This window comes from Barbatula barbatula, assembly GCF_947034865.1.
Source record: "Barbatula barbatula genome assembly, chromosome: 8".
NCBI lineage: Eukaryota > Metazoa > Chordata > Actinopteri > Cypriniformes > Nemacheilidae > Barbatula > Barbatula barbatula.
Genome location: NC_136771.1, coordinates 23,172,679 through 23,186,984, shown reverse-complemented (window position 1 = coordinate 23,186,984; position 14,306 = coordinate 23,172,679). Strand labels below are relative to the sequence as shown.

The following is a 14,306-nucleotide window of genomic DNA, read 5'->3' as shown; positions in this document are numbered from 1 at the left end:
AACATTTTGAAGCCAATAGTGAGCACAAACGAGACCCATGGAGAGATGAATAGCATAAAACATTTGTTTAAGTAGTTTATTCAAAACCACCTGGAAAGTCTAGAATGAGTCTGACTAAAGGTGTGTCTTTAGTTCTTTGTATGGTGGTTGTGGGAACAGAGAATCGCCTAATGGAATAAATAAAGGCACACGAGTTCATACAGTCTACAACATCTTCTCGAAATTTTGGCCCATTGTGGCCAGAGCAATACAAACACGGGGTTGTCTTTAAGGCACATTTATACCATAGGCGGGCTGGCGCAAAAGAAGCTGGGAATGTTTTGCATGAATCTGGATCTGTTCCTAGGGGAATCCCTGTCCTCTGCATCTCACTTTCTTCCGGAAAGAAATAAATTGTGCTGCTTTGGACGACGCATGTCTGCTCTATGCAGTGTGTTTTAGAGAGAGAGAGAGAGAGAGAGAGAGAGAGAGCGCACCGGAGTTCACCGAGACACAGCGCGTCACGCGTCCAGTAGAAACTTCAAGCTTCTGATGCGCTTCGGACTCGATTTCGCCAAGACGCGCCGAACTGGCACCCGCGCCTTTGAAGTGTCTGGAGTATAATGACATCATAACAGGAGTTTCCTTATCCCTATCGCAGATGTGAAGGACATTTGCGCATTTTCGTTGTCTGCTTATAGAATGGACGTAAAAGGGGAAAATGTGGAATAATTGTATGTGGCACTGGAAGCCGCAGTTGAGACCATGAGCCAGAACGCGCTGTCATTTCCAACACGGTAAGAAGAAAACTACTCAAGATCCTCTAGATTTGCTCCAGTGTCTGAGATTGATGCTGTTTTAGGCTTAAAAATCATATATTGCAAGTTGCAAGATTATAGAAAGAAATGTAATTCAAGAACGGTTTATAAGAAGTAAATAAAAATCGAAATAAAAAAAGACACAGACTAGGCTACATGATGCACATTAACGTATTCCAATTTTCCTTCTCAGCAGTTCTTGCTTTTGTTTAATGATGTTTAAAAACTAAACGTTTGCTAAGACAATTATTTTGTAACATGACAAAAGTGCGATGCATCTTTAGATGACTAAAATAAATTCAATCCGTTTGGGGTTTTACGCACAAATTGTTCCAGTGTTAAAGGTTCATTTATAAAACAAAAAAAGCTGTCATTATTAATAATAATAGAAAAATGCACAACTTGACAAGAGATCAACTGCGATCACATGCTAAAAAACTGAAAAGGTGTGTTGATCACTTACGTAAAAATCGTGAGCAGTTTATACCACAGCTCACACTCCTGAAAGCACTTTAAGAAAGTCAAGCACTAGGAATCGATTCCCAAACATTTACCATTTGATGATGTGGATGGGGAAGTTGGCCTTATACTTAAAAAAATAAAATATGCCGTAGAGAGTTTCGTTTTGGCTTCACTCTAGGAATGGACTTAATGGTAATGAACCGAGAACATGATTGATGTTCCCCTGGCTCACCTTTGATTCAAGGTACTTGCAATATGCGGATAAAGTGAGTGACATTTTAAGTGTGCTGAGTTTGTACACTATCACTTATGCAAGCACCTGGCTTTAGGGTTAGCTCACGCAAAATGAAGCTCATGCTCATTTACCTATCTTCATGTCGTTCCAAACTTTCTTTTATCTGCTGAACACAAAATGAGACATGTTTCTCTTCCATACAAGGATTCTGGATGGAGATTTATACAGTCATTTCACAAGAAGCATCATAAAATGCAATGGTTATATCTGATATCCCATAAAGCTCATGTGGAATCTTAGTTAAATGCGTTATATGACACAACAGCTTTATGTGAGAATCAGACCAAAATTTCATATTATATGCTGAAAATCTTCTTTTGTGTTCCCTGGAAAAAAGCAAGTCTTGTAAGGCATTGGTTGATGACGTAATTTTAGGGAATTCCCAGTTAACAAGCCCAATGCGTATAAGTTAAATGTCTCATGCAATGGAGGGTCTACATGTGAGTGACGTTCCCGTCAGCAGGGTTGCTTTGCCACCCACCGTTCTGTCGTCATGACCACCGGTGAGGAGACAGAACCAGCCCTGTGGCCGGACCGGGTTGAAGTCAGCCTCACCGCACCTGCTCAGTCGGATGGCACGGGCCTCGAGGAGGCCGAGGACCTACCCGCCGGCCTTTCCGGAAGTGCTGAAGCTACATGGGAGTCCACTGGCAGCGTGGCAGAAGTGAAGGAGAACGAGCAGCTCCCTTATCCAACCCTGGCACCGGTGGTGTTCTTCTGCCTTCACCAGAGCACACGACCCCGCAGCTGGTGCCTCGCGCTGGTGTGCAGCCCATATCCTTCCCATGTGTGTGATCTTTCATTTCAGATATAATTCACAGTGACAAACACTCTGCATATGTGTCGCCTAAGACTTGGCAGCCTACGTTCTATGAGAAACGGGCACGATGAGTGTTATGAAAGGAAAAGTGTAAAAAAAATCAGAAAAAGGTTTCCATATTCAGTATATTTGTTTTCGTGTGAGAAGTTTATAATGCAGAGGTACGGACATAGAAAAAGAAGGTATAGACACAATAGAAAAATAATAAAATGAAACCAAACATAAATGCAGCAGAAAAATAATAAAGTAATACAAGAAGTGAAACAATTTAAAGGTCCAGCTTGTGAAATTGAGCAGCATCTAGAGTTGAGTTTGCGAATTGAGCACTACGGTGGCTGACAACAGCACTTAGATGTCGTCACGCTTTCGCTTCTTTGACGAGATAACGTATTTACAAAATGCGCTCAGTACAGTTTGTCTGTTAAGGGCTACTGTAGATTAGAAACAACACGGTGAATTTCATGTAAGGGGACCCACAGTGTATGTAGTTAAAAATAACTCACTCTTAGGTAATAAAAATATATCTCCTCATTATTTAAAGTCTTTAAATACCTCTGAAGACATAGTTATGTATAGTATATTGCATTTCTGTCAATAAATCCTTCAAATTTGACATTATTCCTTTAAATATGTGAGATAGTAATTTACAGATAATACAATTATACTAGAAAATATTTAAATAATATAGAAAAAATATAAAGTAATACAGCAGTGCCACAATAAGCTATCAAAAACAATTTACAGTATATGATAGTTCAATATGATGTGCGTAGTTTTAATGAATTCATAGTTTAATGCAGACTGTACAGACTGTAAACAGCTTTTTAAACATTGCTGTATATGTTTGGGCGATCAACATAACAATGTACGTGAGTTTGGGGCGGGTGTCAGGAACGTGGTAGGAGAACCCAAGTGCAGGCAGCAATACGGGGATGAAGGGGTTAACACAGGGACTTTTATATATATATATATATATATATATGATGTTGAGTCTTTAATTTTTATATATATATATATATATGATGTTGAGTCTTTAATTTTTTTTTACTTTAATTTTTGTTGAGTCTTTAATTTTCAGTTTATCGTGGTTTGCTATTGTTTAGAAAAACAAAAACCCACAAGGGGGTAACAAAGGAGTAAACAATAGCAAACCACGATAAACTGAAAATTAAAGACTCAACAAGACCTCAACTATAAAATACGAAGACTAACACGAACACTCAAAGACTAGACTTTAAAGTATTTGTCACAACAAAGCTTCTAGGACGGTGTAACAAGTACAACGAACCAGCACTAGACAAGAGGGCATTAAATAGGGAGACTAACAAAGGAGATGACGATGGGCAGGTGTGGGTAATGAGACACAGGAGGAAAGCTATACTAGGAACGAGAGGGGCGGGGCCAAATGACGAGACTGGAGAGAACGCATATCATGTCCTGATTGACAATAATATGTTTCTCTCCACATAAAACACGTGGGTCTGTCATGATTCTGCCCCTAGACCAGAAAATCAAGACAGCGGGACTATCTGTTCGTGCTTTCAGAGAACCTGTTATAATATTTTAGCTGTTCCGTCTGGTGGCACAAAACATTACGCTCTTCATCTTTAATCAAGGGCAATTAATGGATTAAGTAGCCTACCAAATGAAGTATCAGATCCTTGACATGTCAAGACGCACTGTGCTGCCAGTAGTCTCTCTCTCTATCTTCTCTCGGGTGGAGAAGTGCTTTTGTTTCCCTCTAACTTATTCACTGTCGTCCCTCACGTCTGGTGATGTTCGCTGTGGCCGTGAGCCAGCCCGGCACTGATGAATAATTGCTGCGCGCTGCGCCGTTTGTCCGTATTCTTCACCTGCTCTCTCCCCGATGCGATGAAATAATCATCACAATTATCCTGTATCGCTTTTTAAAGGTCTTAAGAGGCCTTGCGAGGTAATGCTGCCTTTCACCAAAATATGAGGGAATTCCTCCTGATGTGTCGTAAATTCTGTCTAGAGAGCCATTTTAAGAGTTTAAATTGATATTTGGAAATTACACGTAAATGTTATGTCACGCTGTTCCTTTTGCATGAAAAATCATACTTGTAGCGTCGAACACAAAGCAGCTCGGCTGTTATGTGATCACAGGCCTTCGCCGTCAGAGACGTTGAGTGAGTATTCGTGCCTCGTGTCTCCTCTCATACTCAGTTAGGTTGAGTATGAGACTCAAAGTCTCTTTCACAATATAGCTTTTTGCAAAGCAAAAAATACATCATAAAGAAATAGTATAGACATTAAAACACAGCACAGAGAAAAGGTGTGTGCTAGAGGGACATGAGCCTAAACTTGCAATATGCATTCACAGAGAATGTATTTATTACCAATGTATTGAATCGTCCATTTATATTTGACCGGTCCAGACATTAGAAAAATATCCAGACATGCCCAAATTTTCTGTTTTGAAAGAGAGCAAAATGTACAGGTGTGTGCTATGGATGTGACAAAAAACGTATACTTGTAGGAATTCTGTAATTGATTGTAGGTAATTATTTTAAAAAGGAACATTATTGCGGATGTGTGTTGGTGTGTACGAATAGGTTTCTTCTGCCATTGCACGTACAGTATGCAGGTTAAACAAGTTGATACTGTATTTACATTTTTTATGTAAATGAGAGTTGTGCTTGACTGGTTCCGCATGCAAAACTCGTCACCGTGTTGTTACATGGTGTCCTTTTCACCTCTTTTTATTATCTTGTTGAAAAGTTCACATTCTTGTTAAAGTAACAGCACATGTCTGCTCAAATGTGCCGAAGCATTGCGTGCTGAATTTTAATGATGGAGATGAGTGGTTTCAATGTTAAGTATCAACAATAGATTGAAGACCGCTCACCCAAACACTGATGGATGGACAAACAAACATTGAGACATCTACCACCGCTTGTGTGTCTCTTAGCCCTCGATATATGGTAGTGGACCCATTTGTAAATTATTAAAGCAAACATTTACCATGATAAATTTGTTTAAACAAACGTACAGGTACATACACGTGTGTGTCGCAATAACAGAGTGTGAATGAGATTTGACAGGTTTTAATTGTTTTGCAATTAAATATGTTTTTCCCATATGTTGGGGTTATGTGTGGTAATTGAGAACCCGGCAATCCTTAGTGCATATGTTTATTCTCCCCGGGGATTGAAAGGACATTCCCACAGGAAGACAGAATAGACTTTAATGGGACGAAACAAGCTAGAACTCGTCAATGCCTGTGTGTTCATGCGTGGGTGTTTGAGTATGGATATAGAGACATCAAGAAAGTGAAGGGACGTCAGATGATGACATTATTTTCAAGGAAGATATGACAACATTCATCTCTGAAGTGTACAGGCTTATATGTACAAACACAATCGCATCAGAAACTATTAATGACAGCAGTGCCAAAACTTCACTGATTGGTAATCGCCATGGCTATTGTCACTAATGAATCTCCGGGGTTATAGGTGCCTGTCATCGCTGTCAGGGAAACAGTATTGGTTTCCAAGACAACTGGAGTCACTGATGTAAGCACATGGTTCATGCAACACACTGGTTCACACACCAGGAGAGAGAGAGAGGGGGAATACAAATAAATGTAAGAAAAAAAGAATTTATAAAAATAATGTTTTTTTTATATTAAACCGAAATGCTCATGCTTTTGGATAAAACATTTTTTTAATTAAATTTGTTAAGATACGAATTATACATTAGCTAGATGGCGCCTCAGCCAGTTTCCTACTGTAAAATGGCCTTGAAGAACTGGTTCCCATTGAGTCGGTTCACTCGGTACAACACATGACTATGGGATATCGTGCTCTTGCATGACGACGTGGACGGGTCTGCCTATGAAATGTGGGTAAAGATGCTCTTTATGCTTGAGCAGCGTGTGTCGTTTGTGGAGCAGGTGCTCATGGGGCAGTGGCCAGTCACGGTCCACTTCTGTGGTCGGAGGCTGATCCAAAGTCCGCCTTGGGTGTTCTGGTCACAGAGAGCTGGGGCGATCGAATGGAAGCAGAGAAGGACAGGGGTGTTCCTCTGGTCGCACCTGAGTTTAGTTGCCAAGATGATGACTCTGTCTCGTTAGATGCGGGCGAGGTGTTTAGATCCAGGGAGATGATCCCTTCTTTAGTCTTCTCCGGAGAGCAGCAGAAAAGTTGCCGGTAGAATGGCCTGCTCCTCCACCGATACAGAAGAGCTTGTGCTTCGGAGGATTCTATCTGTCCCCGATGCAGACAGTCCTGAGAACCCGCCTGCTGCTCTATCCAGATTGTGTGGCGGAGCTCATGTCTTCGTGGCCGAAGCCCATGTCACCCCCTATCTACCTGGAAGAGCTGAGCGAGACCATGTCGGCAGGGATGTCGTGTGACACACTCATGGGGGAAGTGTGTTCCATGGCTGTTTACATTCTTCGTGCAACCTGTGGGGTTCTGGTGTCATTGGGCCATGCTATTGCTGGTACAGTGGTGCCACAAAGTAATCTCTGGATGACCCTTGTGAAGCTACCTGAGTGGGAATCAGACTGCGTTTGTCAGCGCCCTGATCTCCCCGTCCAGGCTTTTTAACATAGGCATGTGCACATTTTGAGCACAGTTTGAGGATTCTTAAAAGCAGGTGGAGTCCCTGAGAGGTTCAATGCCGAGGAGGTGCATTCGGCCGCTCACTCACTCATGTCGGTCTGGAGGCAGCCGTGTTCTTCTCTCGGTGCAGAAAAGGCCCTGCAAAAGAAATAAAATAAAATAAAGCTGTGTATTCAGCATACAATGCCTCGTGTGTTGATTTATCAAGAAAAGCGAAATGCTTTAGAAACACTAACTTCACAATCGGGCCATGTACCGATAGGAGAAAGAGGTGTAGTGATATGTCATGCCTGGCATCATGAGCAGATGGTTGTGGGGATTCCCCAGATAATGACGGGGATTCTCGCTGTCTGCCTAGAGCGGTGGCACCCATGTGTTCCATGGGTTCATCACTCGATCCAGTCGTTCTATTGGCTGTACTTTCTTTCGCGCCCCCTCATGCTTCGGCGGAGTAATTACAACCTCAGTCTCGGAAAGGGATCCCCAGTGCTGAGAGAGGAAATCTGTTGTCTCCTCGGCAAATGTGCAATTCAAGTGTTTCCGCAGGAGAGGATGGAAGAGGTGTTTATCAGCCGTTACTTCCTCCTCCCAAAGAAAAGCGGGGGCATATGCTAGATAGGCAGTTGAACAAGCATCTCAGATGTTTCAAATTCTAGATGCTCACGGTGCGCAACCTTCTGTACTCCTTGCACATGCACATTTTGCTGCTCTAGTAGACTCCCCACACAAACTGCACTTTTAAGTGTAAGCTTGCCCACTGTCCATTTTCAACTGCAGTCTGCGGCGGCGTATTGAGTAAACTTACTGAAATATCACTGTCCCGGTCGGGGTGAAGGAGGGAGAAATAAGGATGACACAGATATATCGTTTATGTATGACACTGAAGTATTTATTCAGCTATCAGCGGTATAAAAGGTCATCTGTACGGAGAACATCGTTGTGTATGGAACATGCAAGCACCTAATGGATCAATGGTAATAATGGTATCGGTTTTAATGAGTTTACTTTTAATTGATTTTCAGCTAAAATGGTCTCTGTGGAATACTGCCCAAAACTGGAATACTGGTATTTTGTAATGAAAATCATTATATTATTTAACCATTTTATTGTTTTTTCAGCATCTTTTATACTCTGTCTGTTCAAAGACCAGTTTGTGTTGTGTTGGTGATGTAATGCCCTTGTCAGCTAACATCAGTCCAACTTGAACACACCCAGATGTGTGGGGGGCTAGAGATGGAGGTTATATGTGTGTGTGTGTGTGTGTACAATCAGATCTACAATCTGACAGTCTCTGGAGCCTGTGTACTTTTCTGGGATATAAATTGCTGAATACATAAAGACAACATCACAAAAGAATCGTGATGTACCCGTGCACCTCGCGACGCACACACGGTCTAACTTCTTTTGTCAGCAGGAAGGGGCTGGTTGCTACGGTAACGTCACCATGGGTATGCCCTGGTTGAGTAGTATGTCAGTACCTTGCCATACTTGTCCGCTCACACATACATTGACCCAGCGAGAGGGCCGGACAGCGAGGATCCCTATGAAGCCCTGGGCGACATTAGCCGCGCACTGCCTCCTTCACTTTAATATACATAAATGCGTCTTGGTAATAAGTCAGACAAAAGCACTGTCGTGTTACTCAGTGTGATTTGCACTTTTACCAGACTTGGACGTTTACATGTTTGCATGTGCCAGCCATATTTTATGGGAACAGTTCGTTAAAGGTGAATATTTTATCATAATGTAGAGCTAGATTTTTTTGCTAATTTGTAATCTAGAGAAGACTTGAACTAAGATGTGCCCGCACACACATACACACAAAACAGGTGAATACAGTGTTTTAGTTCTAAAACCTACAGGGATCCCGAGTGACCGTCCTATAATAACCGACTCATGTTACAAGTGTGTGGCCCCTAAGGGCCCATCTCTATCGGTGATGCCTCGGGCCGGCCGACGGTAAAAGTGCTGATGGATTCCTGTGAGGTAAGACCAGCCTATCTCTTCATCTGTGTTCGTGTGCGGGTGGGTGGACATAAGTTAGTCAAGAGGAAGCATGGGGTTTGCGCTATATTACAGCACTATCTGCGGATCCTCTTTGGGATCAACCCTTCCTTGGAAAGCACCTGGTTGCCAGGCAACAAATGAGCTAAGACCCCACTGTATCCCCTTATGCCTCTGCCGTGTTTGATTGGCTGACCAAGCAATTCGGGGAAGGGCTTAAAGGGTGGACGAAAATCAGGCCAAGATGATGTTCATTTACAATAGCTCATTCTAAGGTACACATATTGTTTCATTATGTAAGGTCTTAAATGAAGATAGTTATATTTATTATATGGCATTTCTGTCTATACAAATGTGACACTGGACCTTTAAAGCCTCAACTCATAACCATCATTAGCGTGAGCGTAAATTGTAGTAAATCGCATGGAAATGCATGAAATTGCCCTGAGATTGTACTTGACTGACAGTATTTTGATGGTGCGAGTAAGTTAAGCTTCATTTTTTTGCATTTACTCTCTATTATTTTGCATTTCATCAATCACCTCTAAACAACTGCTACACACTGCCAGCATGGGTCTCTCTCTCTTTCTCAGTGTCCCTGTATGTGTCATTCTATTTTTCCTGGTTTCTCTTGAGTTCATCCAGAATCGTCACCATAATAGACTTAATGGTTTATAGAGAGGTTTTAATCTAATAGACTATGTGTTAGTCAAATTGGAAATGCTGAAGTTTAATGGAATAATGTCTGATAATTACAGACTTCAGCTAATTCACCATTAGCCCTGAAATATTGGGTTAACGGTAAATTCGAGTAAATTGATGCTGTAATTGCATGCGTCTGTGTGTGCGTTTATGAGTTCGCATGTAATGTGTGATTGCATGCGTGTTTGCCTTGTATGGATTTTAATCGACGCCTGAAAGCGTGTCAAAATTGAGCAAAAGGAGGAGAGGGTATTTTTATAGGACAGTGACAGTGTGACAAAAATCATGTATGTTTGACATGCATGTCAGTTAATAATTCAGGATGTAGGACTAGATTTGTATGTTTTCTAAAAGAAATAAAAACGAGATCGATGCTTGTTCATGCAGAAAGTTCCACAAGGTTCTGTGTGGTTGCTAGGATGTTTTGCATGGTTGCTAGGCGGTTACTTGCTGGCTCATATAAAAAGAGACTTTCTGATGGGCCCTGAAGTACTTTTTGCTAAAATGACAGGAAGTGTAAATGGGCGATTCCAGCGTTATGGATATATTCTTCTCAGAGAATATATTTATTACCGATATATGGAAACATTTATTTATATTTTATTAAACTCCTGATGATTGAGTCCAGACATCGGGAAAAAAGCAGTCTGAGAGATTTTGTAGGATTTCTGTGAATTTAAATAAAAATAAAAATCTGTAAAAATCGCTCATCAGATTCAACAATACACAACAAATGGAGAAGTAAAGTCTCTTCAAAGACCACAACATAGTTATTTTTTTTACTTTTCATGTGCCCATTTACGAGGAATATGGACCGTTATGGATGTGACAATTCATTTGCCTGACTATGGAAAACTATGCTTTACAAACCCCAAAAGAGACATCACACAGGTATTTAAACCACCAAGTATAGAAGGTTTCATCGCACACGCATAACTTCCGGTTTGTGTATGGCTAGTGTCTGATAATATTCTTTAGATTTAATTTAATTTATGGTCATATTAATTTGTATTATTATTTTATTGTAAACATTTTTATTAAATAAACGATTTGTGGAATGGTATGGTATTGACATCTAGTGGTTGAGCTTGGTATCGCAGTCTAAATTCAAAATATTGGAGAGACGAGTTTAGCCAGGTTCTTCTACTTAGGCACTCTATTGTTTTTTATTTACCGGAAGTTAACTGCAGCCCACGAGCGCACACCTGCGCAGTCATGTATGTCTATGTTGTCACATAAAAACCGCCTGTAGACTATCCGTATGGTAAAAACCCATATGCAGTTGTAAATAACTGAAAAAGCAGTAAAGATTTAGAAGAGACTTTCTCATGCAAACCGTGCTGTCAGGATGCTACAGTGCGGTGGATGGTTGCCAGAGCATCTAAGATGTTCTCAGTGTATTTTAGTGTGTTGCTATGGAGGTCTGGGTGGTTGTTAGGTAGATGGCTACTGAACCAAGTCAAAAGAGCCCACTCCCAATTCTCAATGATATTGTTGTCTCTACACTAGACACATTGTTTTATTTTTTGTAGAAATTATATGTTTCTCTTTTACTAAACTGACAGCACAATTTGTTGTAGCACAAACCAAAGTTTAATATATTTATAAGCTTCAATCTAAAACTCTAAAGTCAATCACTCTTGATTATTAGGGCAGTTACTTTAGACAGTATATAATCAGTCAGGCGCAAACGTGTTCATGCCTTTATTTCCTTCCCCCACTTTTCAGCCTCTCTTACTCTCCCCTCCTTACTCGCTCTTGTACCAATCGATCATTCTCCAGTTTCTTTCGACCTGTCATGGATCAATAACTCTACACTCCTCTGCTTTGCTTTGTCTGACCGCATTAGACCACTGCCGCTTCTCCTCTGTCTGTTTAAAGCTCTGCGCTCTCATTTGTCATTCACGTTAATTGCTATTAGCTGCCAATTTATCATCATTTCTCAAGTTTGGCTTTTGAAGTTTCTAGTTTAGTTTTTTTGTTTTATTTTCATTTTTTATTATTGCTGTGTGCTGTGCTGTGCATCCGTAATAAAGTGAAGTAAAGTGACATTTCATTCAATTGTCTTTTGGGTCAGGGATTTGACCCTCATTATTTAGTTTCTTTGTTTAAGTCAAAACTGCAACTAAAGTTAAAAATCTAAATGCTGAAATGTTAAGGGGAAAAACACAATAATGTTTTATAACTTTTACTAAGTACAAAGCAGCTTGGTTTCATTTTACCATTTTGTCTACCAAGTCAAATTCAGTGTGATTCAAGTAGGAATGCTTCATTATGACAGAAATTATAGTCACGATTATTTTCCACAATATAGAGATCACGATTATTTAACGCAACTGTCAATAAATAAATAATAAATAGATAAATTGTGAATAAATATATATATTTAATTTATCACTAGATGTAGCTTTAACTTAAAACAAATAAATCGTATGAATGCATACATTTAAATCAGTAATAAAATAATCCTTGCAAAATGGAATAACAGATTTACCTCAATTATTTATTTATATATATTATATATATAATAATAATATATATATAAAATATATTATTATTGTTGATAACAATCAATTGCACATAATGTTTCGGTTTAATGGCATGGCAGAGTCAGTTTAGCTTGTCAAATGGTAAAAGAAATTTATACTTATAATGTTTTTTTTTTTTAAATCAATATGAGATTAAGTATACTTGTTTTTTGGCTTTCAGTCAACAGACAATTTCAATTAATTGCCATCTTCTTGTGAATTGCATTGTTTGGTTAAAACATTAGTCATTATGTAGTTATTCTAAAGCAAACCTGTGATAAAAGAAACTGAAGATGTTAGCCATAAACAAACACGAGATATAGTAAAGCAGAGGTGTAAATAAGGACCCCGCGGCAATGTGTCTGGCGTTTTGTAAAAGCGTAGTGACCCAGTTGTGATGCTGGAAAAGCTTTTACGGTCAGAAGAGACCAAGAGTGAAGCAATATGTGTGGCACAAATCTCCAGCCCACACCTCAAACACACCATACCTGCCAACAATGGCCTCACGCTGTGGGGATTCCTTTCAGCAGCAACGGCTGGGGCATCTTGTTAAAATAGAACCAAGAATTGATGCTGCAAAATACAAGGAACTGCTGCAAGAGAACCTGAGTTCTGTTCTGCGAAAAAACTGTATTTTGGAGGAAGGTTCGTCTTTCCCAACACAAAGCCAAATTGGAGTGGTTTAAAAAGGGAACGTTCAATCTAATCAGTCCAAATGAGAATCTCTGGCACCAGATTGCAAACTGCGCAAGTATTATCCTGTTAAACCGAACAACCCAAAGCCAATCATCTTGAAAGGAAATGCAAAAATCACAACTTAACAGTGTGTGAACATTACGCTGTAGTATAAACATACTTTTCGTTCTGAACATTTTCCGCTGTAAACCCATGCAGCATCCTCGAAATTAGTCTCACAGAGGATTTTCGATTCAGGTTTTGCAATTAAGTCAAACAAAGAAAAAGAAATTGGCTTTGAAGGGTGTCTTGCAAAGCACAGTATGCATTTAAACATGAAAATCGCACGTCCCATTGAGCCGAGGTTTGCAGTGTACACCCGGAGCAGAGGGTGCCTGTCGGCTTTAATGACCCCCGTCTCTGCTTTTTAGTCATCTGATCATTTGAACACATTCACAGCTCATTTACACAGCGACATGTCAGACCTCATCCGCAGGAACCCCTCAATTAAAATGTTCTTTACTCCGCCGACAACATGGCAACACATCGCATAAAACGTGCTTGATGGCCTTTTTGATTAGCAGGATAGGATTAGAGGATTTTGTTTTATCACAAGAGTGCTTGAAGGCTTGTACACTCGTTCGTTGAGTTTACCTTTTGAGGTGTGATTTGGTTTTACGTGAACATTTTCCATTTAAATTACGTTAAGATGCTTCCATCCAAAGAGAGAGCATTTAAAGGCCCAATGTCGATTTATTTTGGGAGGAGTTATGTTTATGTACATATGAACTGACTTATGTACTGACATGTTAGTACCTTAGAATGAGCTATTTCTGTCTACGTACACCGCGGGTCCCCTTGCTAAAAGGGTCCCCTTGTAAAAACTGTTTTGTTTGGTTCACCTTCTCGCATTGGAAGAAAGAAACATGTCCACATGGCGATACTGGATAAGTGTCCAAACTATTCAAAAATGAACGAAGCATATGTGTGTGCTTGGACTATACGTACGTACTTTTCCTACAAGTACTACTCATAGATCGACGTAAGAAAGTTTAGCTTGTGTAGCTCATATTTCAAAAGATCAATGAAAATGTGATTTGTGTTAATGTGATTCTTGTAAGAGAGTAAAGGTAGTGTTTGAGAGGTAAGTTGTATCTATATGCAAAGTGGCAAGTTCCTGCTAAAAGCTTGATAGTCTTCACATGAATGGACGGATAGATTGCACGCTGGCCAAAGTTGGGAAAATTAAATTTTACTGATGAAAGCGAAGTTTGAATTGAAAGATGAGAATGATGCTTATTCAGGAGAGGAGAGGGAGGAAGAGAGAGTTTCCATGGCGATGTCCTTGCGAGTGGTTCCAAGTTTAAATGAGTGCCGCGGTTTCAGTCATTCATCAGTCATTCTCCTCTTTATGAAAAGAGGCACTTTGTCTTA

At 40.1% G+C, this 14,306-nt stretch overlaps 1 protein-coding gene across 1 annotated transcript in view; it reads left to right on the top strand.

Annotated features, from left to right (window-relative positions):
* The first annotated feature begins 685 nt into the window (after positions 1–685).
* cacna1hb (calcium channel, voltage-dependent, T type, alpha 1H subunit b) overlaps positions 686–14,306 on the top strand; it is a 62,637-nt gene continuing 49,016 nt past the window's right edge. Inside the window, exons 1-2 of the mRNA XM_079462396.1 lie at positions 686–776; positions 2,018–2,328. Of these exons, the coding sequence (XP_079318522.1) occupies positions 2,048–2,328 (281 nt within the window). The 5' untranslated portion in view covers positions 686–776; positions 2,018–2,047. The remainder of the gene's footprint in view (positions 777–2,017; positions 2,329–14,306) is intronic.